A 26,215-nucleotide genomic window follows, 5' to 3' on the forward strand; every position below is an offset into this window, starting at 1 on the left:
CTGAAAAGAGCGACGGGGAGAAATGGCAATACTGAGAGAGACGCGAGAGAGACGAACGGCAAAAGAGAGACAGAGAAAGAGACCGAGAGAGAGACTAGAGAGAGAGAGAGAGAGAGAGGGAGGAGGAGCAGCAGCAGCGGCCCAATCGTTTTCCACTCACAGAGGATGATATAGACGACATTCCTCAATGCTCTCTGTAATTTCTCTCGCAAGTTGACAGCTCACACACACAGTCTCTCTCTCTCTCTCTCTCTCTCTCTCCACCATTATCAACTCAACTTTATCTTTACCAACTAATCTCGTCCCCCCCCTCCCCCTCTCTCTCCATTGCGTTCCTTTACCAACTAACATCGACCGTCTTCTCTCTCACGGATCTCTGTGCACAAGAGAAATCTTTAAATCATGGAACTGCCTTCGTCTCTCCTCCTATAACTCCCTCGCAGCAGCACCAGCTAGTATCACTTGCGCCGAGGGAGAGAGAGACATAGATAGATAGATAGATAGATAGAGAGAGAGAGAGCGTGCTATGGCGGCCATGAAACAAGCTGACTCCACCTCTCGCGCGCACGATGATCGTAATCATCGCCATTATCATTGCACTTCAACCGCCGACGACAGCAGCAACAACATGAACGTCGACATGAGCGGCGCGCAGGGCCAGGCCCGGGGCCATTCTCACAACAGCAGCAGCAGCAGCGGCAGCCTCGTGACCGGCAATAACAGCCATCACAACGCCAGCAGCAGCAACAACAGCGCCGGGCACCCCAGCCCGGCCTTTCTGGCCGGCCAGCAGCAGCAACAATACCCGCCCGGCCTCCTGCAGCAGCCGCCGTCGGCCGGTCACGTCCTCGCGGCTGCCGCCAGCGCCTGCTGCCGTGGCAGCATCCCCATCCGCCGCATCGAGAACCCCACCAGCCGCCAAGTCACCTTCTCCAAGCGCCGCAATGGCCTCCTCAAGAAGGCCTACGAGCTCTCCGTCCTTTGCGACGCGCAGGTGGCGGTCATCATCTTCTCCTCCACCGGCAAGGTCTCCGAATATGCCAGCTCCAACTCCAAGTAAACTCCCAACCCATCCTAGTATTCTCTTCAACTCTTAATCTCACACCCTGTACCACTCACGTATACAAACCATAAACCCAATTTACCCCACCCACTAAGGGAAGGAGCTTCATGTCTATCCTAAGTCATGGTTTGGTTAAGGGCTTACGCCTTCTTATGAAAGGGTGCTTGATATCTATCCAGGGTCATGCTCAAATGGCATGCCATTTGATCACACAGCTCACCACCATACTTAATTGCTTCTAATGTACCCATATAGCTCAAATTCTATGGCCGAATGCTTGCCATCAATCATAAACCTCCAATTCTATGGCATGTTTTCACACCATTGAAAAGGTTTTCGCAAAGTAATGCATGTGTTTATGTCACCATGTGTGCCAACAACAAAAAGCATACTAAGAACCCTTCCACCTCACCCATGTTAGCATCAGGGTTTGTAGGGGTGGCAAACATATCTGCTTCTGTTTAAGTTCCTACGTTTCAACAAAGTTGACCCTCATTCTACTCTTAATCATCCCCTCCACTTCACCCATATCAGCACCCAAACTTGTGAGGGTTGCCAAGATGCTCGTGCTTTGTTTCCTTTCCTACAATTCAATAGACTTGACCCTCTTTATATTCTTAATCAACCCCTTTGTAGAGTTCACCCTCTTTACACTTTTGATCAACCTATCCTTCACCCATATCAGTACTAGGGGTTACAGGGGTTGTGCCCTAACCATATTCATCTCCTTTACACTTTTACCACCTTCAGCAGCACTAGGGCTCACAATTTTTGTGACATGTTTACTGTTCTATGTTGAGACAGAGTTGATCCTCTTTACAATGTGAATGATAGTAGTTTGTGAGAAGTAATATTTGCATCCTTAAATTCAAACTTTTTTGTTAGTTAGGGTTAAAGTGATTGCATTGAAAATATGGCATGTCATATGGTTATCTAGGAAAAAGAGAGAGCTTAACACTCCATCATATTGAGCAACTTGTTATTGGCACTATAGCCTCACCTAAATTGTTAATTGATTAGTCCATTTAACTTTTATATAAGCATGGAATGGTTGGGGTTGTTAATATTTTATTGTCCATCAATGTGAGAAGTTAATATTGGTGCTAACCCACTTCCTAGTCCTTACATTTTTTTGCAATGATGCCATACTTTGTCCATGAGTATTGCTCAACTTTTCGGAGTTATATAAATAAGAATAGTAGCTATTCATAGTTAATTGGTAGCATGTGATCTCATGTAAACTCCCTCCTAAACCTCATGATTCTCTTTTCCCCTTTAGTCATATTCTCAATCTCAAAGAGAACAATATAGTTTGTCATCAGCTCTAACTATGACATTTGACAAAGTAATCAAGATTTTTCATCAGCTCATTATAGAATTACATGCCAAGTCTTTATTCACATGTCATGACATCAATATGCTCAGTCGAGTATGGTAAATCTTCAATACATCTTCCTAAGTGCATATGGTTATTGTTGTCAACCTAGTCTTGTTCCATGTCATAGAGTATGGTTTCCACCTTATAATTTAGTTCTCAAAGGACACATCACATTCTTACTTGTGCAATGTCTCAATTACAAAATATTTTTAGTAAAAGGTCTATGTATCTATCATATAGACGATCTTTTGAGAAATAATTAAGAGCAATCATACGTGTCCCTTATGTTGCTCTATTTTGATCGGTAGTAGATGTTAGTATACTTCAATTCCAGTTTTTGATGATTTGATTGTTGTATGTTGGGTGTTTTTATACCTCCTCTAGCATGTCGAGTATTTTGGAGCGATATCAAGAGTGCACAAATGGAGTTCCACCCAATAGGTTTCTACTACAAGATAGAGAGGTATGGAGAAATTATCTCACATAACTTGAGTTTCACATCTTGATAGACATTTGATAGATATTATGATTATGGTAACAAAACTTGGATATGTTTTCATTTATTTCCATAGTTAGTAAGGATTATAATCAGTAGACTATGATATGTTTCAAAGGTAGAGCTAGAGTTAGCTAGCTTTTTACACACATGATATTTGTATCCATGGGACCTAATATTTGAGATAAGTTTCCTCAAGTATGTGGTTGAAAAACATTTGTGCAATATAACAAAATACATGTGCCACTAAGAGGTGAATCATGATCAATGACCAATTGCCAACATAGATATGTATGAGAGGCGATCGTGGTTTGAGTTGGATATGTAATATTGGACAATGACTATGCCTCTTGTATGTTCTACCTATACATGCTCTTAACTATCTCTTAGATGTACTTATTTTGAAAGAGATAATTATTTGGAATTTATTATAGGTAGTACAATGGAACACATACAATCAATCATCATAGTTGCCTTCTTTGTAGTAGATTAAGTTATGGGCAATCATATGGGAAAAGATTGCAAGAAGAAACCTTGTAGTCTTACCTTGTGGTCAGGACAAAGTAAATAGATGGGTAGAAGACGATCGTAGCTATAGTTGAAGAGGACAAGAATATTTACTATACATGTTGTAAGAAACAAGTCCATATTGTTCCACAAAGCACAATAGGATCATAGTTGACCAAAAATAATATGAGTCTAACTTATAAGATCCACCACATAAGTATACTACTTTGGGATACTTGGATAATATGTTTTTTGAGAAGGTACATAGCTTTTGCAATGATTGTAAGTGAAGAACAAGTTTGCACAAAGAGAGCATAAAATCTCAATTGATGTGTGATATCATACCAAGGCATAAGAATATCAAAACATTACATAAGAACAATATTATTTTGTTAGTTGATAGGCCAAGTAGTTTAAAATGTAAGAGAATGTGTTGTTTTGAGTAGCTAGTATAAGGGGATCTCCAATCCTTTAATGAGTTTAGTGAATCTCATTGCTCATTCACATTAATGTATTTATAATCACTATACCTTCTCACTCTTTCTATTTTCTTTATATTCATGGACTTCTTGATTGCTTGCTCATGTTTTCTACTTTTATGTATTGATGTTTTGTCACTGTAATACTCTAAGAAACACACTTTCTTGACAAGGATGAAGTATCTCACTTTTGTGATGGAATGATATAAACTTGATTTCAAATTTGGGGTTAACACCCTTTTCTTAGGCTATGAGTGAAAATTTTCATGTTCAAAAATACAAAATTTATGAAAGTGTTTATCTAAGCTAAATATTTAGATTTTTTTAAATCATAATTTTATTTTTATTAATAACCTTTATCATGGTTCACTTGCCTTTTCTTTGTTGTTATTGCTTTGTTGTTTGAGTCTAATTTATTGTATTAATAAGTTTAATATCTATAGTTAATTTTTTTCATTTTGTTTTTAGTTTTTCTCTACTATTTCTTTTCCTTATATTCTACCTTTTCCCTACGTGTGCGTGTGCGTGTGTGTGTGTGTGTGTGTGTGTGTGTGTGCGTGTGTGTGTGTGTGCATGCGTGTGCGTATGCGCTTTGTTGACAAGGACTAAGTAACTACTCCTATAAGGTTGTTTAAAGGGTATAGAATACGTAGCATGTCTTACAGCTCTAGAATGATTTGAATGGTAAACACAATTCATAGTAAAGAGAAGGCATTCCACAAAGAAGGAACCATTACAAGATTATAACTTCATGGGATTTTGACATTGTTCTTTCAATATATTATCACCATCTTTTTTAAAAAAATATTTCCACTATCATTTGTTGGTTTTGTTGTCTTCTTCATTAGTTTCTTTCTTATCACCTTTTTTTCTCGTCTCTATCCTTCTCCTTCTCTATCATCCTCCTTTCCTTTTCTTTCTCTCCTCCTCCTCCTCCTCCTCTTCCTCCTATTAGATAGTAAAATAGGGTATGAATATTTTATTATATATAATAAGAGAGATCCATAAGGACAAACATTAGGAAATATCATAAGAGCCCTAAGAGGAATAGGATCAGATCATTATTGAGACACGGGAAATATATCTTTCCAAAAAAAAAAAAACTTTGGGGTAATCCATAAGATTCTTTAAGGGAAAAAAAGAAATTCTACCTTTACTTTTGGTTAAAATAACATCTAAAATGGAAAATAATTGTGAAGCCTTAGTTTGGATAAGCCCTATTGAGCTATTAGACTCTACTAGTATTTATAAGCATTTTCGAGCTCAACCAAGTAATGAGTGTATGACAAGGAAAATGATAAAAACAATTAGAGTAAGTAATATAATAAATAGCCTAAATCCATAGTTCAAAAGGTTAAAGAATAGCTAGTAATGACCCCAAAAATCATATTGATTGCGAGGGTGTCTGAGAAATCATACTTTAGACCACTATAGAGATAGACCTATCTTCATATCAATTTAGGAAGACCAATAGATTGGGAATCTCAAGAAGAAACTTCTTAATATCAAATACTAGGGAACTAAAGAACACATCTTATGAAATTTTTAATCTAGATTATGGACCCTTGAGTTGAATTTCAATTTCCTATGAGTCATAAAACCTTGGACTTAGAGTAGTGGATGTTAGTAACTTGTCATTATTTAGTGAATAGATAACTACTTGGTGTGTTCATCATGCAAAATAAAACTTTGAATTCAAATTTCGAAAATCTATTCTTGTTGCTTCAATGACTACATAAGATCATGATTAATAGTTATTATTGCTTACAAAGCGATGTTTCCCTAGGTTTGGAAAATGTATTATTTGTTGCAATTACAAGAGTAAGGTTTTCACCATTAACCATGCATTCTAGCCAAGCAGTCAAAGAAAATCTATAGGTATTGTTGGATCTCCTCCCCAAGATCCCTTGCTATGCCATTGGATTAGGAATAGTAAGATCAAAATTTCTTAGGACATTGGTCAATGGTTGACATAGTATTTGGGGGCCACATGAGAGCAATAATCCTACTATTTAAATTGGCAGTCAATAGTTCTTTCATGATAATCTCTAGTGGTAGCCTCACAATGAAGGTGGGAAAACTCCTGAGCCAATGTTTTGAGTATTGAAAGATCTAATGCTGGATATGAACATGATCCTGTTGTAGGGCCAAATAATGTGATCAAGGGTTATTTACTTCACGTGCATAGTATCTAGAGAAGAGCTTGATAAAAATATAACACTTTCAAAGGATTTTCTAACTTGTGCTTGTGTCATGTGACTAAGAAACACATTGTGAAAGGATTGTCGAGAAAGACATCTTTTAACATGTCAACCAATATGATAAGATATTATCCTCGGAAACTAAAAGATGCATTGTTTGACTTGGGTAAAAAGTGGATGAGTGAATCCTTGACAAGTATACCCTATGGATGGGTGGACCTAATCAATTGAGTACGCTTTTAAAGTTTCAATGAAATTGCTTAATAGGCTATCCCCTCATTGACTTGTTTTAAGGGAACGGTATAGTAGAGAACTAGTCACATTGGCCATGGAATTAGTTGCCTCTCTCTATATGAAGCCAAGTGTGCATTAATCCTCATGTGCAAATGCGTTTCAGCCCAAATGGGACAATGTTGCTCAAACTAGATAGCGTGTGTTGATTTAAAACTTGGTCTAATCTTGAAGAAAGATTAGATCATCGCTACATCTATTATGAGGTAGCTCCAAAGTTGAGGATCATATCACTTAAATGTAGACAGAACTCCCTTTTGACCTAGAGTGAGGATTAGTTTTTAGGGATGGTGGAATGGTATAGTAGAGAACTAGTCGCATTGGCCATGGAAGTAGTTGCCACTCTCTATATGAAACCAAGTGTGCATTAATCCTCATGTGCAAATGCATTCCAGCCCAAATGGGACAATGTTGCTCAAACTAGATAGCCTGTGTTGATTTAAAACTTGGTCTAATCTTGAAGAAAGATTAGATCATCACTACATCTATTATGAGGTAGCTCCAAAGTTGAGGATCATATCACTTAACTGTAGACTGAACTCCCTTTTGACCTATAGTGAGGATTAGTTTTTAGGGATGGTTTAGTGACAAATATTACCCCACACTTGGTCCAAGGATAACATCCAATTCTTTTCCTCTCGAATAGGATACAACTAGAATCATAGTCCGCTAAAATAGGATTGATTCAAGTCTCATAGAGTTTACTATATATAAACCCTCTATATTGCATGTTTTTAAGGCCTATTTAAAAATACCCTTATCTGTGAATTTTCTCAAAATAAAACACACACCTTTTCTATTAAATATGGTGAATGACTATGTACATGGTACCATTATGTATGTAAAAAATGTAGTTTAAAAATCCCTTCTATTGAATCCAAGTGATATGCTCACATATTTATGAGTGACTCCCTCGAGTTTCTAGTTCTAAGTTTTTACTTTACTCTATTTTATTCTTAATTATGAAGAAGCTACCCGATTGATCAAATCCACCCATATATTGGATACATTCATTGGGCCGACATCCACTTGCTTGACACCCCATTGGCCCATCATCATTTAATTACGCAAATATTATGATACTCTAGTCAACACACTTGTTTCTTTATTTCTTTCCTAGCAAAGTTCATTAAAAGAGTCCCTCAAGTAAACACATTGATACACAAATATCTTTTCTTTATAACTTTAAGGAAAATCAATATATAAATTGGATCTATCATGTTCACAACCTTTGGCAATAACCTAGGATTCAAACTTCTAGTCCAACTAATTGGGCATGCCTAAAGGAGCATATACCTCATCCTAGACAATCAAAAAGGAATTGAGCTAGTCAATTGCCCCTTAGATCCAACAATTGACCCTCTAACTTTTGAAAGGTGGATCACACCCTAGGGGGATTCCATACCATATAGCTCATGCTTTTAATAGTAGATGATTTATTCCTATCACTGCCACCCTAAACTAGCATATACCCCATGCTAGGCAATCAAAAAGGCATTGAGCTAGTTGATTTCCCCTCAAATCCAACAATTGACCTTGTCACTTTTCGAAGGTGGATCACACATTAGGGGGCTCTCGTATCATCTAGCTCATGATTTTAATAGTAGTGACTTATTCCTAATTATGACTGGTACATAGTTCACAATGTGGTTCAACCAATTGATAATTATGGATCATCATTATTCTCTAGTGGCATGAAGGATGCCTAAGGTTGACTTTAACAATTACTAATATCACTCCCTAGCTATGCAAGCATATGAAGAGCAAGTGTGGCCAGAGAAGATCTCAATACAAGTTCAAACACTCATTAACATACTATTAATATCCCACAAATACGTATTTTTGTCCATTTGAATGGAAGCATTCTTTTTCAATTGTTTGCCATCTAAAGAAAGCATTTTTTAGTACAATGATAGAAAGCTTTTCTTCAAAAATGATCCCACAATTAAATGCATGTTTTTCTAGTTGTCATCTTGAATATAAGGTATGCTTGCCAATTTGTTCACATAACTATTTGTCATGATGGGGATCTCGTTGTTGGTCATTAGGTTGTCCACTGTAAGTTGCTATTGGATGCAACCCTTGCATTAATGCTATATTGTCAATGAAAAGGCGTAATATTTGGCTTGCAATTGAGGTTGTATCCTTTCCTTCACCTTAACGATGTTGAAGACAAGTTGGAATAGAGAAACTAACCCTTTGAGGTCAAATTATTTGAACTACAAAAGAGAGATTTGATGGTAGAGATGGAAAATATGAAGATGGTGGTTTTAATATGTTGGAATGCCAAAAGGGAGGCATTAAATTGAAGATATGGGGGCATAAAGATTATGAGGGTTAAAATGATGGTACAAGGGAAAAAGAAGATTGAGAGTATGGCAAAGAGGGAATGGTGGATGGAAATCAAGAATATGAGTGGAGTAGCCAAGAGGAGGGGGTCCAAAGTGAAAATCAAGGATAGGAGTGGAGTAGCAAAGAGGAGGGGCTCAAAGTGGATTTGAGGTGTGCCTAACTTTGGTTAACTCTACTCTCGGGCATGTTCTCTCTCTCTCTCTCATAGAGAATATGGGAGCTCCCTAGATATAGATATCCACGATTGGCATTGACTCGTGTAAAATGGTTACCAAAGAGTGGAAATACACATTTTTGGTATGTAGAGGTGCTATCATGGTTTAGGACACATGCATTATAGATGGATGCTGCCTCCCATTAGTCCACTTTAGTTTAGATTGCCCATACTTAGATTGTATGCACAGAGAACAAAATCAAGTTATTAGGTTAGATATTGTAAAAAAAATTATATAGATCGTACATCAATGCATCCCTTAACGTCTGTTGTTAGAAAGATGGCACATTATTAGTATCATTTCCTACATGTGTTAGGCAAAGGGATTTATTGTTAGGCTAGTGTTTATGCCCACCTCTCTTATGGGATAACTACTATTATTAGATAAACATAGACATCATTACACGAGCTGGGGATTGAGACAACGGTGTACACACGTTTGAGGATGCATGCCACTAGAAGATTGAATTTGAGGGGCATTTTATTTGTATATGTACTTTATTCTATGAGATTAGAGTGAGATTTCATGGCCTTTTTTAGGAGGGGTTTGGGCCTCTCTACAAGGTGGAGTACAAGGACTAGAGATGCCTAGGACTATTCTTATTGGAGATCGGGGCATATGAAGAAAAGCTTCTAAGGAGCAAGACCAGAATAAAGATAGGGTCAACAAGCTAGTGGATTCTTACATAGTTTTTAGTACTTGTTCTAGAGCTAGATCAATAAATGCCATTATTACAATTGCTACAGTTATCCTAGTGCCACCATGCCATTCTCAGAAGTGTCACAATAGACTAGGCAGCCACACTTCATAGCACAAGGAACCCACCACCATGCCATTCAAAGGGGTTACAACAAACTAGGTAGCCACACTTCATAGCGCATGGCACCCACCATGCCATTCAAAGGGGTCACAACACACTAGGTAACAACACTTTGTAGCGCATGACACCCACCACCTTATTGCCGTGCTTGACATCCTCACATTTGGCAAAATTGAGACATCAATAGTAGCAAGGGCTAGACTTATGATATAGGACCAAGTGGTAGGAATGTAAACAATAAATATTTGGTAACCTTGTTTAAGAAATGGGTTCCTTGGTTGCTAACAATCTTGATAGAGCACCAAAAGCTTGGGATGACATGATTCTAGAATAACTTTGTCTTGGTTTTCTCTAGTAGCCCTAGCTTCTGCCCACCTTGTCATATAGTTTGTTTCCACAATAACTTAGAGTGCTTGAGAATATTAGACAACAAGGCCAATGGGTTCCATAAGGTGTGTTTCCCACTTCTCGAAGGGTTAGTTGATAATCAAAGGAGTACCTCCCCTTGGTAGAATTGATGTCTTGGACAACCCATGATAGTTATTCTTATCTCAAGGAGGGTAAATTGTTTTTAGAGTCATAGGATCCTAAAGGTTAGTTGAAGGATCATCGAGAGATACTTTTCTACATGATGCTAGTGTCAAGAAATGGCTATGCAACTAGAGAGACATCAAGGTTTTTAGGAAGAAACATAGAGTGTGTATTGCAAACATTGAGAAGGGAAGAGAAACCCAAATGAAAAAGATGGTGAATGAATGAAATAATGAAGTGAATCTAATAAAATGTTGCCATAGCATGAAGGATATCCTGTAGTAGGATGACTATCAAAGAAGCCTTTAAATTTGCAAACGTAGGGATGGTGAGGTGTCATTGAGAGAATAGCGAGATTGCCGTCAAAGAGGAGCCTTTGAATCTGCAATGCAAGGATGATGATTGGTGATGCTTGGAGTAGGAAGACTGCCATAGAAGGGTAGGAGCCTTTGAGTTTACAAATGCGGGCTTGAAGACTAATGTTAGCTATTGGGGAGTGACATTAGAGATGAAGGAAGAGCTAGAAATTGAAAATGCAAATCTAGTAGCCCCTCTAATCTTAATGCCTGGTGGAGGGGAAGGTCGCCAAATAGTGAAGAAGATCCAATATGTAGCAAATGAAAATGGGTGGATGTTGAGAAACCCTTCACCTGCAGTTTGCATTTTTGTGTTTTTGCGTTTTATGTTTAGGGTTTGCAGCCCCAAAAAGGGGCACCATCCTAGACTGAGAGTGCCTATTTGTAGGCCACTCTCATTCATTCCTTACGGCTGATTCATTTAGTCTGTCACCTCTTCTCTCTAGCCTCCTCACCACCCCCACACCCCTTCAAGAGGACATTGCGGTTTGTGGTTCATGGCTATCTTCATCATCTTCCTTGTGCTACGGCACCCTTGTTCCCTTGTATCACATTCATTCCATGATTCGGAACTTCATCATTCCATTCATCAGAGTTTCTTCTCTCTTCTCTTCTCTTCTTCATGTTTGCCGAGTTCATTTCGTGTTTTTCCCTGCCAACCCTACTATCTCGTTGGTACATCATCTTTTGACATGGTATTAGAGCTCAATCTGCTCAAACGATGGCAAAGATCCTCCACTCCAGTGAAGACAAAGATCGGTGGTGGTTTTGGCTTCCACTTCTCTTTTTCTTCCACTTCATCAAATTCTCATTTTTGTAAATTTCAGGTGTTTCAGCTTGCTGCCCACACCTCGTTCGCGGAGGACATCTCAGCTGAAGTTGTCTATTGCTGTCTCTATCAGTTGGCACCTAATTTTCAGTCCTCTTCACGCAGTTTGAAGTTGATTCCAGTCAGGTGACTGCTGTTCTTGTGCAGACCTGCTGCCATACAGCCTGCCACATCATCACAGTCCTGCTCCTTGCGTTTTTAGTTTTTCTCTCTTCTGCAAGCTATCTTGCCTATGTTTTTAGTCTTTCTCTCTCTTGTTGCCCGCATTATTAGTCTTTCTCTTTCTTGCAGGCTGTCCTATCTACGTTTTTAGTCTTTCTCTTTCTTGCAAGCTATCCTACCTACGTTTTTAGTCTTTCTCTCACCTATTGCCTGCGTTTTTAGTTTTTCTCTCTCCTCACCTGCATTTTTCTACTGGTTGCAATCTCTTACTGCTGGTCGTATCCTCCTCCCATAGGCGGCTCACATCCAGCCCTTCCATTGCTCTCCCACCCCTTGAGGTGGACATTGTAGTTCGTGCTTCACACTGCCCTCACACCCCTTGAGGCAAACATTGCAGTTCGTGGTTCATGGTGTCTGACCTCTTTCTTCTTCAGCAAGGCACATTGGTATCCATGGCTTCTTTACCAATAGATGACCAGACTACTAGGTGCTCCTACTGTGGTATCACCGGGCACACCACCGATGCTTATTGACTTCAGCCTTTGCTCCCCACCCCTCGGAGTATAGGCGTCTTCCAGCGCGCACTCCTTGTGCCACCTCTTCTTTCTGGGCCACAAAGATTGTTATGCATCGGCTATCGGAGTACTATGCTCAAGGCAATAAGATGCATCCGATGTGCACTAAGTCCTTTCAAGCACATGGAGGATTGATTGGCGCTACAACCTCCTAGAGATCGTCGCAATGCAGCGGCAGTTTTCTCCCACTTATTTTCAGGTATAGTGGCTTCCACGACCTACGGCTCTATAGTCCGCTCCATCGAGAGACAGCGATTGTTTGATACCGTCTCCTCGTTAGTTTGCTCCTTTGAGAGCTAGTGGCTGCTTGACTCCTTCCTCTTCTTTAGCTACCCAGTCTGCTCCACAGAGAGACATTAATGGTTGCCCACGTCTTGCTCATTTTGAGCTCCACCCTTCCCAACCCTCGACTACTCAAGTTCAAGAGGCTACCTTTGGGAGCTCTTCGGCACCTCAGATACCTTCAGCAGGATTGGCATCACTTTCTTCGTCATCACACATTTTGGAGAACATGATCCATGAGTTTTTGGATTCCCTATCTACGGGGGATTTTGAGGGGGATGTTATTTTTTTGCCCTCGAAGGGGTCATCTACTTCTCCTTCGACTTCAATGGGGGCCCCTTCACCTCCCACCTCAAATGGGGAACCTACTCCGCATGAAGTTCTTCACCCATCCTCTACTTTCTTAGAGTGGCTGTCTTCAACCAGTTATCTCTTCTACTGATACCTAGGATCTAGAGGAACTACCTAGATCAAGGCCCTTGGATCTTCACCGCGACTTGGTGACTAGGCCTTCGTATTCCCTCTAGGATGGGGTCAAGGAGCTAGTGGCTTCTCTCTCGAGGTTGAGTTTCGGGTTCTACAACTCATCATGTCTCTTGATTATCTTCAAAGGTCTCCTTTTAGGTGGTATTCTCAGATTATAGGGTGGATCTTCTTCATCCCTCCGTCAGCATGGAGCCACCTCCCGAGACCAAGTACAAGCATATCCTTATGGTTCTCCGCACCATACAAAGTCCCACATTCCTCCTATGCATTGCATGTTTTCATCATCTTTGTACTAGGGTGCTTGGGCAAGTGAACAATTTTTGCACGAGGGACACTCTTCAAGTGGCACCTGTTGTATGAGCATTCTTCAGCATGTAGAATTGCATCTCCACCTCACTCTTCTCTTGTTCCCATTTTGGGCCTAAGAGGGGTGTTGAGAAACCCTTCACCCGCAATTTGTGTTTTTGCGTTTAGGGTTTGCAGCCCAAAAAGGGGGCGCTATCCAGATTGACCATGCCTATTTATAGGCCACACTCTCATTCATTCCTTACGAATAATTCATTCAGTCTGTCACCTCTTCTCTCTAGCCTCTCCACTACCCTCACGCCCCTTCAGGAGGACATTGCGGTTCGTGGTTCGTGGTTGTCTTCATCATCTTCCTTGTGCTATGGCACCCTTGTTTCCTTGTATCACATTCACTCCATGATTTGAAACTTCATCATTCCATTCATCAGAGTTTCTTCTCTCTTCTCTTCTCTTCTCCATGTTTGCGGAATTCATTTTCTGTTTCTCCCCACCAACCCTATTGTCTCGCTGGTATGCCATCTTTTGACAATGGAGCCTCCTGATTGCCAAATGCAAGGTGGTTCAACGGTTGGTAATCTATTGCCAAGTGATGGAGGAGCTGACCAAATAGCCCAATGTAAACTAATTAAACTGCTAGAGGAGAAGTTGATGTCCATTGTGTAGGAAGGTCACCAAGTGAGGAGCATGGCAAAATATGACAAACATAAGGTGTGCTACCCTCAAGATGTTGTCACCATGATGAAGGGATGGTCCTTAGCTAGAGATGGAATCTTTGCCCCACCATAAACACAGACCTTGGGAGGAAGGTGACTGCCATGTGATGTGTAGAGATGAAGGTGATGGAAGGAGAGGGGAGAGAGAGATGGAGAGATGAAGATATTTTGAACAAGAGAAGTGGTGAGTGAAGAATGAATGGGAGGCGCTGAATATATAGGTACAAAGAATCTTGAGTTTCACTTGCTGAAGTCTCTCGAACAACACTCTGACACTCTTAGAAGACCCTACAAAGCCTTTTTGGGGCTTGAAATTGAAACCAAAAATGGTATTGAAGAAGAGAAATTGCACGGAATGATGTGGTTTATTATCATTTAGCATATGCTTACAACAGTCATAGTCAGCCAGTTTCATTTTCATAGTCGTTTTCTAGTCAAGACAACATGGTTAGATGTACACATTTCTTTCCTCATCGGCCATTTTGGAATTTTGTAGACGTAAATGCATCTTTCTTTTTTTCTTTGTCTCTCTCTTAATCTCACTCAATCACACACACATGCACTATATATATATATATATATATATATATATATATATATATATATATATATCCTTGAAGCATTTAGTAGAAGAAAGAACAAATGGGTGATAATACGAGGGGGTTGTGATCTCACAAAGGGGACATAAGCAGATGCAACCTTATGAGTGGGGTTCTAAGGTTTTACATAGGAGGGAGAAGGTGTAGACCGACTTTCCTTCTTCTTGTCTCTTGTTTATCTTCACTAGAAATCTGACTTTTCTTTAATCCATTGACCTCATTATCTTGTTCTCATCCTTGTTATCCCCTCATTATCAACACTTTGACCACCATTATCAATGGTTGGCAACCTAAAGTAGAAATTTTATTTAAGCCATATTAACTTGGCAATTTTAAAATGGGATAAGGAGGGGCATTCATTTTTGGGGAGAAAAGATTAAGTTGTTACATTATATGCCATCTACTTTAGAGAAATCCAATAAGGATAGGGCAATCATGTGTCGGGAGAGAAGATGAAAATGGTAAATTATATACTCTCCCTTCAGAGAAATGTTGATTTTTGCATCTCGACAAGGATTGGAGATATGCTTTTAGTGGAGTAGTATCATTGATCTAAATATCATCCTCTTTGGTGATTATACCATCTCACCAAATATTTGGTGATATACTCTGATTATGAAGCTCTATGGATTTAGAATCTTGATTCAATTGAGCTTCAACTAAAGAAGTTCTTGCTTGGTTAGTGCAACTTCTTCATCATAAGGCATATTATAGAGTGAGGTCTATAGAGCTTCAACATGCTTATGTGGAATACATCATGAGCTTTTAGATACAATGGGAACTCTAGAATTTCCTATAGTAAGAATTAGTTATAAGTCTTTAGTAGGTAGGCTTGAGATGCCATGGTTTGCCATAATGGAAACAAGTTGGTTATTCTCTTGTAGTGCTAAAATAAGTGCAACGGATAGGGTAAATTTAGCTCTTCTCATGAAATAAGCTTGATATTTGTCAATAAATTCCACCCAAGAAACTATCTTGATCTAAACCTAAATCTTAAGCTTTGATATTAGATGTGAGGGACTTGATTTGTAGAACAATAAAGACATCTTGATCATCCCACTAGACCTATTAGGGATCCCAATCGATGCCCATCTAGTCTCTTTCTAAAGTGAAGATTTTTGTCTAATGGAAGGTCTAGCTCTATACTGTAGGTTCAAGGCATGGCTTTTTTTTTTTGGGCCGAGTTCATGTTTATACCCTTTGGGCCACTTAGCATGTTTTCTTAGTGAAAATATATCACACTTGGTTCATGGATGGTGTTAGCTTTTCTCCATGTCAAGTAATGTAATTATGAGTTTTAAGTTTCCACCTTATTCACGCATTTGGATTCTAAGTATAGTGAAGCACTTAAAAGGGTTTCTTGAAATTCTTAAGAAATAGGGCTTTAATTCAATTGTGAGAAAATTCTCCAATTAATCATACTTAGTCACCCATAAGGTAGGGCAAACAAAGCCTCCATCGAATCACTTTCTATTCAACTCACCCATCATGTTATTTATTTAATTACTACCACACTTCAATCAATATACACATTCCATCATTTTTCTTACACATGTTCTTTTGAACAGTCCCTTAAGGAAAGAAACAATGCATAGATAGCATTTTATTTATAATGTCAATTGAATCTACCAAAATCAAACCATGGCGATAAATCTACCAACAACCTATCGTTTAGCCTTCTTATTTCATGGATTGAATATGGTGCGCAGATCGGTCGTTGTATGCTCGCGTAGTGAATGCCTGAAAGTCCCCAATAAGAATGAACTCTACTTTTTGCACAAGTTACAAGGTAAAAAGCATAAACAACAAGAGCAAGAGACCAATTGGGTGCAATCTCCCCCCCATGCCTTGTGTGAGCGCTTCACAAAGCATGTATTTTATGTATATTTCTTCTTCTTGCTCAATAATAGCCCAATTTACAAAAATATATCAAGCTTTTAGCTTTTGAGTTTGCTTTTACAAAAATAGGAATAAAGCTAATGGACGGTGCCCAAAGAGTCTGGCACGCCCAATACAATGTCCAAATAGAAATAACATAACCGTACGCATACAAAATAACAATAAATAATCAATGCCTCAATAGACATGATAAAATATAGGCGTGGCACCTATCAAAATATAATCCATAGATCGAATACTCGCTATCCTCCAATGCTTTCCTCCGCCACTACTGCTATCTCTACACATCAACTGAAGCATTCACAATCGTTAGTAAAATAATACAATTAAACTGACAAAAGTGAATACCTAGCAGTCTTCAGCTACATAAATAAATCAAGTGGTTTTAAATAATTCCTAACCTTAATTTATTACGAGTGCGCACTCTAAACTCATAAACGTTTATTAATTTAATATGCATTTTGCGGAATCACCCGCTATGGAATCACCCATGTACACACTAAATTAATGAAACGTCCGAAAAGGACAGGCGTCCCCATCAACTTCTCGCACAAAGAATCCACTTTGTGTATGAGCCCGGGTCATCAAAGTTTACGGAATCCACCGTAAAATATCTCCTGGCATCAGAATATGCCATAAGATGAACCACACATCTCATCCTAAGTAGCTCCAAGGCATTTGGTTGATTGATTGTCCTCCCAATCACAACACTTGACCCTTCCATTTCTTCAGTAGGTAGCTTATTTCTTATCCTTGCCACCCAACTAGTAACTCAGTTCCCCCAATGGTTTGATCATGGTCTTAAGGGGTTTGATTGTGACTATATAAGCACATGATGTGGATTCAATATAGTCAAATTTGAAAAAATATTTTTCAAACAAGTTTTAGACACATAAAGGTATCATTTAATAGGTTTATTCATAATTTCAATACAAAAAAACTACGTTTGATTCAGTAAAGAATCACATATAAGGTGTTTTTAAATTAGGTATTGAACATATGTGATGATATAGGCTACAAATTGTAAACCCTTGAGACTATGCACTACAAGGGTTAGGCCAACAAATGATCACATGGATGTATTTCTTGAACTTAGAAAACTTATGGGTGTGCCTATAGCGGAGCTTGACCTCGCATCAATAGACTTGCATATAACTTTGTGTGTAGTTTGGGAAAGATAAGTGCATATTTTAATGGACTTTTAAACATGCAACATTTTCCATTTTCACGGTATCTTGAATGCTATTGTACATGTACCCTATTACCAATTTTCACCTACCTTTTCGTGCGATTATAACCATACTTTGTGTAGTTTAAAAAAACCAAGGAGTTGCTTGTTGTAGAGCTATAGATGGAGCCACAGTTTTGCAATCAAGAGCTCCTTTTTTTCGCGAGGGGGAAAGGAGGAGGTTTTCTTGCATTCACTGGGCAATATTCTCACAAATTGAACCTACATATTATAAAATGTTCAAAAAAGAAATGATAAATTGTGACTATATTACTAGAAATCTACTAAAATATTTTGAAAATTCATGATCATGTGACTTGTATTACATAGTTTAAGCCAACAAAATGTTTAGAGAAGGAATGATCAAGTGTGGCTTGTGTTACTAGAAATATATTAAAAGTATAACAAATATATTTACATAATTTTGAAGCCACCTATTGTGACTTGTAGTACCTAACATGCTAAATACTATACAAAATACATCTCTCATATGTCCTTTGAAGTGCAATCATCATCATCTATCTCTTCATTATCCTCTACATCCTCATAAAAGTGACTGTTGCCCTCCATATCACCCCTCACTTTGCTCTCTCATCTTCTATTGCTTCATTGCATTGCTGCTCCTATAGATACATGAAAAATAAAAACTTAGAATAGTAAGAACTTTCAATGCCTTTGACAAAAGAAACGTCTTAACAAATTCTTCTCATTATGATTTTACACCATTGCTACTTTATGATGATCCCCTCCTCATACAAGTGCATCCATATAACAAACTTGTTACCATAATGCTTATAAGCAATCTTGTCACTAATGGGCATTTGGTCCACAATTCTTATTATTGCAAAATAGAAACACAAGTACTATATACAATCAATCACAAATTTAAGCACATAAAAATTTAAGAGTAAATTTAGATACTTACAAAATCAGCCTCGCATGTATTGATGGCTCCTAACTCAAAATAAGGCAATCCAAATCACTCCATTTGGATTCGTTGCTGCAGCTGCCTCTCTTGTGGGTGGTTGAAGACCCCAAACTGCACCCTACTTTGAGCTTTTGAATCATGTGTAATAATTGACATTGGCCTAAGATCCAAGCCTTGCTTTGACCTCATCTTATTATCTACTACCCTTGATTTAACTATGGATCTCATGCAATTATTTTTTGGATCCATTCCATACCAATGATCCATGAATCTCAAATGTGGGGTATTAGGAAACTTCTCATGCACTATGACAATGCATTGCCTAGAATGCACCTTTGTGTTAGTCTTTGAAGAATTTATAGCAATCTCTATAGCCTCTCTACACTACACCATGCACTACTTGACCCACTTCAAGAGGAAAAGACCCTCATGATCTCCTTATCCTCATCATTATTAGGAGGACCCCACTTAGAGAATTAATTTAGTAATATACACATCGTTTTCCATCTTCATGGAGTCATGCCATTATATTGGCTGTGAGAAGGGGCTCTGATCACCACCTAAACAACACATTCCCTACCTCGACCTCTTACTTTATGATTTCACCCATTGGTACTATGACTACTCCCTTGTGATAGCCCTACAATAGATACTTTAACCCATTGCAACTATTACTACTCTCTTAGGATACCCCCATGCTCCCCCCATGATGGAGCAGTTGCACCTTAAATAGGCAATGCTAGTACTATTGGGCCCTTTAGTATTGAAGTAGATGGGGACTATGTAGCTGTCTATGAATCGAGTAGGCCGAGGAGTTGTCATGTACTCACTATGCTCACTTGGGTAGGGGTGCCCAAAATAGGTCTCTACCTCCACCCTGATTCTATCTCCTTCATCATCCTTAAGGGTGGGATCTTGAGTTGATGACCCCCACCATATTGATATTTCTATTGAGACGAATAGATACGTCTATAAAAAAACAATACAATAGGATTAGTGTCATGAAATCACGTATTGGTATGCATGGGCTTATGCATATGATTCGCATACACATAGGCATACATATATTGCATAGCTACATGTATACGCATATACTTATACATATGCATAGGTCACCCACATATATATGCATAGGTATATGTGCAGCTTGTAGTATTCATGTGCACATGTGTATATGTATGCGTAGCCTATGTGCACACGTATATGTATATGCATATGCATAGGCTGCACACGTATATATGCATAGGTTAGGCATACATAAAATCTATGCATATGCATGGGTTAGGCATACATATAATCTATGCACACATAGGCTATGCGCAAGCATACACATAGTCTATACACAAGCATATGTATAGGCTACACACATGCACACATGTGCATATTGGCTAAATGCCAACTTACACATAGGTTATGTATGCATATATGTATAGGCATATAAATCCTTTGTGATAAGGCTCAAGCTTTTAGGAACTTTAAACAATGGCTACTAGTTTTTGAAATGAAATAGAGAAAATATGAAGAGATTTAGAATAGATAGTGGTGCAGATGAATTCAACTCAAAGGAGTTTGAGGGCTTTTGTAGGAGAAAAGGAATGAAGCATCAACTAATCATGTCTCACACACCTTAGTAGAATGGGATTATTGAACATCAAAATAAAAACACCAAGTGCATGCTTAAGTGCAAGGGATTATTTAACTAGTTTAGGGTTAAGATAATTAAACATTGAATAGTTTACAATTTCATTAGAGCTACAATCTAGATGATGGGTTAGATAGAGAATTAGACAGTTGAGGTATACTTCAATGAGTTGCAAAGTCTTTGAGCTATTAAAAATCTCTATTTTGGATCCTAAACAATATTCCTATAATATTCTTCAACTATGGACTTTTGAATATTTTTAGAGAGGATATTCTAGAACATTCTTAAAAGGAACATTGAAAAACATTTGTAATTGGGATATTCTAGAATGTAATCATCCTCAATCTCCTTGGTTAAAGTTGTCCCTTGACTTAGGTTATCAAGCGTCTCCTCTCCTTCTCTATCACGTCACTTGCTCCAAAATTGGTTTGTTCAAGTTGTGTTGCAATCTAAAGATGCGAGGGCTCATCCTTTTCGCATTTCCATTCATATTTGTGCTTCATCTTGTAGCCTAGATGCCTTAGGATTTCTTCTATCCTTTGCTTTGCTCCAATGCCTTACATCCTTTATCTTTTAGTTAGTGGTAGATCTCTCCTTGGTTGTAGTCTTCTTTGGGTTAGTAGTTGATAGGCTAGTCTTGTGGGTTGAATGTAGTATTTAGGATTGTAGCCTCCTTCTTTATGGTAGTGGTCGATGGAATAGAGTTCTTTTGGGTATCCTTGGAGCAAGTATTGAACTTCTTGATAGGTTTCTTTTGGGTAGTAGGTTGTTGCTAGATGTTGGCTTTCTTCTTCTTCTTTTGTTCGCATCTAGTAATCTTGAAAGGTGACTTTCTTCTTTGTTTTATATTTTTCAGTTTTTCTTTGTTGCTTTCTCTTATTTGCTTATCTTTATTTCCTTTCTTCAACTCTTGGACTTTGTCTGCTTTGATTTGCTTTAGGTACGGTTGGCCAGCTCTTGTCCTTCAAATCTTAAGCAAATTTCTAGTCCCAATTGTGGGTGATGTCTCCTTGTAGCTTAGCTAATAAGTATCAAGATTGCTACATTTGATTGCCAAAGTTTGCTTCTCCCATAGCATGATCACTTAGTAGTTGATCACCTTCAAGGTTGCTTCTAGCTTTTCAATCTTTATCTTCAAATATTTTAGTAGCTTTATTCCTTTCTAGATCTTCTTCATTTCTTTGATGGTCTTTTTTGCTTGATGGATGTATTTGAGCATCAACTCCTTTATGTATGTACCTTCAAGCCAATGGCAAAGCTTATGTTCCTCTTCAAAAGAGGTACCTTTTCATACTTGGAGGTCTTTCTAATTGATTCTCATCTCAATTGGTGCAACTATGCTTCCCTATCAAGCTTTGATTCGTGTATACCTTGGTTGGCACATCAAGGTTGGCTTCACATTGTGTTATGATATCCTTTGCAACCATGAGCTTGCTCTCATATCAAGCTAGGTAACTTTGCAAATGAGATTTAACTCTAATACCAAGTTTATGTTCCCAAATGGAAAATTTCGTATCAAGTCATGAACCTTCATGAGACTTGAGTGAAAATCTAGAAGATGGCACAAATTACACACATCGGAAAGGGATACAAAATCTATCATTTAGGAATTATTCATAAAGGAAGGTACAACACATAGAGCATGCGTCAAGACTATACTATTGTGATGTCGCACATGTGAGGGCTCATGATGGAGTAACAGATCACCTGTAAGATGCCTCGGTTGAGCACACCCCTACTTCCATACATGCATTTGGGTACAACACCAAAGAATGTCTACAAAGCTCCAAATGGAGAGAGGGGAGTACTTTCGATCACACACTCTCTATGTGCACATGCGTGTATACACACAAGCACATGGAAGTGAAAAAGAGTTTGATGCATTGCTTGCTTGGACTTGAGTGGTATGACCTTTGAAGCTACCAGATAACCATGGGATTCTCAAGTGGTATGAACTTTGAAGCTAAGATAACCATAAGGAGGGGCTAACTGCAATAATGGTTCACGTAAGCCGGTTTAGGCCATGGTGTGCCTTGGAGTTTTCAAGCAGTTGGGTCAGCGTATGTTGCACAATTTATTTTTTGTTAAAAACATTTTACTCTATGTACGTGAAATGAATAGTTGCCGCCCCCCCCTCCCCCTCTCTCTATGGTGTGGTGCGTATGTACGTAGGTACTGCAGGAGGATGAGGGGGGCACTTGTTCTTTTTTATGCTGCAGTGATGAAAATGAACTAAAATACAAAAAATTCACTCGATTCGAGAACTTTTGAACTCTGGTTAGGTATTCGGTGCAGGAAAATATTTCCGCAAACCCTGCAAATTCACTCGATTCGAGAACTTTTGTACTCTGATTAGCTATTGGGAGCAGGAAAAGATTTCTGCAAGCCCTGCAGACAACGTACTGTGTATAAATTCGTACATGAAACGGATTTTGTGGACTGAAAGCTATGCGCCAGCTGAGATAATGTCATCGATCGTACCGTACTTATAAGGGAATCAAAGCTTAGTTAGCGCATTTTAGTCATGTCAATTTATCACGTGGGTTGCAGACTCTAGTGTTGGTAGTTATGGAAAATGTAAATAACACAGGGGCCCTGTAACTCTAATGGGCGGAAGCTGCAGCTCCTGCTTTACAATCTGGGAGCACCTCCCATGCAAGAAAATTCAAGAAGTTGTGTGTCCTGATATCTAGTGGGATTCCCATCATCCGTTATAGGATGATATACTGGGACTGCCATTGTCCTGATATATGCTCGGATTCCCATTATCCATTATGTCATGCATGATGAATCATGATATCAGAATACATCGATGATGCCCCGGAATTACCTCAACGCCTGCAGCAGCTGTCATGCTGTCCTTTAGTCATCCTTTCCCCTGTCCGGATGGGCCGTAATATGGGCTATGATTGTGTCACTATTTTGAAAATACTCAGAGTTCCCTCTTGTGGGCTCATCATGACTTGCAAATTTCGCAATTAGCATAGTTATTGCAGTTTTCAAATTTTTTTAAAAAATTGAGTATTGCTGGGGAGACGCATTGGGCTTTTTAATAAAATCGTGATTTTGCAATTCTTTGCAGAGTTCTCTCTCTTGGGCTCATCATGATTTGCTGCGATTGTAATGACACAGTTCTTGTAATTTATTGTTTCTGATCTTTTATTTTCCCCCCTAAAACTTCAGTACTGGAGACGAGAGGCATTTTCGTTAGGGCAGCATATCAACTACCTGAAAGATTTCCAGAGGTAAGCCAACTCTTTTCGAATATTCAGCTTCATTTTAGGGTCTCATTCGCATTATTCCAATGACTCGTCCAGTTTTCCTGGTTCTCTCTCATTCGTGTGTCCCATGAGCAGCCACATGATGGGCGAAAATCTGTCAATGTTGTCTCTGAATGAAATTCAAAGTGTCGAAGCGAGACTGGAGACAGCACTCTATAGGACACGGGCACGAAAGGTCGGTGCTTAATTCTGTGCATCATATTCTGCAGAGATATCCCTCCGCTGAATTGGAACAGTTACATAATCAAATGAGTTGATATGTGCATATGCATATGCATATGCAATGAAAGTCTCTCACATAGTATGAATTACGTTATGCTTTTCAAGTAGATTCTGATCGCAATAAGGATTGTATTCTTAAAGCAGCGAAACAACTGGTTCCGAAGATCACCTTTTCTGATGTAATATTGCAGATGGAACTGTTGCAGATTCAAGCTCACAAGACTTCACAAAAGGTGCACCCTTTATCCAGCTCCTTTTGATTGCTCGGTGTTTCTTCCTCAATCGTGTTAGCACTTTAGCATTTCTGTATACTGCCTATATAAGCAGAGTAGCCATGGTTCATTTGCCTACACATCAGGGCTTTGATGCATGTAAACAATGCTGAACAGTGTGCTACTGCAAGTAGCGGTAAGGAAAAAACAAACAGCACTTCAATAAAACCTCTTTTCTATAAAGAGGTGCAACCACAGAGGAATTCTTTCAACCTAGCACCTGAAATCATGAACAGTGGCAGATCTTGATTGGGATCTAATCAATATTGGCCATCCAAATTTACAGATACTAATCACTGCCAGGTCCTCATACATGAGGATCATGAATTCTAGCTGACATGGAAGTATCTTGGTGCATTAACTGATATCTCTTCTCATGTTGAGAGTTTTGGGGATTCGCTGAATGAAATTTGGCTGGAGGACTGCACTACGTGAAAGAGAGCACTGTGTAATTGATGAAATAACAACAGATAGTATAGAGTCTACACATTCTCAGCTACACAAAAGCTTCACCTCGTGACTTTATGGTCGTCCACTAATGGGGCAACCAAAACCTTTAATGTTTCCCACTTTAAATGAAGCCTTACTGCTGGTCCTTTTATTTAGTCTTTTATGGTGGTTTGGTGCACGATATATCTAATCGAGTGTCTTAGGAAATTTTGAAGAACAGAGTTTACATTTTGAGAAAGAATTAATCTGAGTGTTTATTGAGAGGCTTGTAGGAAATTTCAAAATTTACATAATTAATGGGTATCTATCTTAAATATTCAGCTGTTAACTTCTGCACATTAAGTTGATCCGTAATCCCTACAATGTAATGATTAATGCAGTAAGGAACTCTCTTGATCAGGTCTTAGTCTGATTGAGATCTCTGCTTGGCGAGCCCTAGAGATCCACCAGCACAACAGTATTAATGATTTAGCTTGATGCACAATGATAACCATAAACAGTGGTGGTAGTTTTTAATCCTCTCTCTATGCAGGAAGCCATTCTCCGGGAAGAGAATAATACCCTCAGACGCAAGGTAAATAAAGTTCACTCTGTCGTCTTGTCACTATTTGGTTAACCACTGTTTCAAAACTTTCTTTGATCGGAGATTCTTGTTCTCTAGTTCAAGTGATTTTCAAATTGTATTGCTCAAGAGAATACCCAGAGAAATTTCTGTGACCTTTCATAGATCTGTGTGATTGTTGACCCGGGAAATAGTAGTAAGTAGCCTCTTTGGAGAAGGATGGCCAATGATGGAGGTCTATAGCCGGATGGTGAATAGTCACTTTGGGAAGTTCTGTAATCTATAATGCTATTTTATATAAATGCACCACTACTGACTTGGGTGACATCTCAAGCTAAGGAAGTTATGCAGTATGTTTGGGCTAGTGAGTTGGTTGTGTATCTAAGGCAGCTCTAAATCGCAGAGGACAATGAGAAAGTATGCTGCATTGTATATCAGATGTGCACCTGGTTTCTAAGCCTTCTAACATCCAATGATGGGCCTGATCTATTTGTGCAGCTTGCTGAAGTTACTGCGAGATTGGATGGGGCTCCCAACATGCAAGAGAGCACCCAGCAAGAAAGCCTCAGCAAGAGTTCCTCTTCAATGCAATCAATAATAAGTAGCAAAGCCCAGACAACAGTGGAGGATCAGTCTGATGTTATGCTGGACTTAATGTAATTAATTACTAGCCTGGCTTTTTTGCTTTTATTGCTGTCTCAAGGACATGGTTACTTGAAGTTCCCTAATGTATCAACTTCTTTCTTCATGGTGGGTAGGTTGTAGCCGGTGGCAGCCATGCGCAATCCATTTGGAAGGGAGCTTAACAGTCAGTGCTATCAAGCATGCAGACTTGTGAATCTCTCTTGAGCTGACCAGACCTTTCACCAATCTATTTGTGCTTTTGCTCTTTAACCTTCATGGTTGATGAGTAAATCGATGTATATTCTTCTATAGCACAGGCATCAACTTTGAGCACTGCAGTTTGTATAAGTCCTGTAACTGTGTAAGCAGCACAGTTTGAATGGTTAAGGTTCTTGACAGAACTAGCATGTGTTTTTTTTCTGTTAGTTTGAAAATATCAAAGGAAAAAAAAAAAGATTCTAAGGAT

At 38.8% G+C, this 26,215-nt stretch overlaps 1 protein-coding gene across 2 annotated transcripts; it reads left to right on the top strand.

Moving 5' to 3' along the window:
- Positions 1-26,215, top strand: LOC148031033 (agamous-like MADS-box protein AGL11). Of its 2 annotated transcripts, XM_087684557.1 has the most exons (8): positions 2-1,056; positions 2,826-2,904; positions 23,522-23,583; positions 23,695-23,794; positions 24,033-24,074; positions 25,096-25,137; positions 25,624-25,781; positions 25,884-26,215. In XM_087684557.1, exons 1-8 carry the CDS (start codon positions 527-529, stop codon positions 25,888-25,890), a joined length of 1,020 nt encoding a protein of 339 aa, XP_087540683.1. In that variant the 5' UTR covers positions 2-526; the 3' UTR covers positions 25,891-26,215. The 2 variants fall into 2 exon arrangements, with proteins under 2 accessions (XP_087540684.1, XP_087540683.1); XM_087684558.1 differs by lacking the exon at positions 25,096-25,137 and having other exon boundaries at positions 1-1,056.

The sequence above is a fragment of the Lygodium microphyllum genome, chromosome 9 (genome assembly GCF_053477565.2).
Source record: "Lygodium microphyllum isolate KBCC chromosome 9, Lygodium_microphyllum_v1.1.10, whole genome shotgun sequence".
Classification (NCBI taxonomy): Eukaryota; Viridiplantae; Streptophyta; class Polypodiopsida; order Schizaeales; family Lygodiaceae; genus Lygodium; species Lygodium microphyllum.

Coding starts and splice junctions, on each gene's coding strand:
- LOC148031033 (XM_087684557.1), top strand. CDS start 527: ATGGCGGCCATGAAACAAGCTGACTCCACCTCTCGCGCGCACGATGAT. Junction 1,057..2,825: donor TATGCCAGCTCCAACTCCAA/GTAAACTCCCAA, acceptor TACCTCCTCTAG/CATGTCGAGTATTTTGGAGC. Junction 25,138..25,623: donor ATAATACCCTCAGACGCAAG/GTAAATAAAGTT, acceptor CTATTTGTGCAG/CTTGCTGAAGTTACTGCGAG.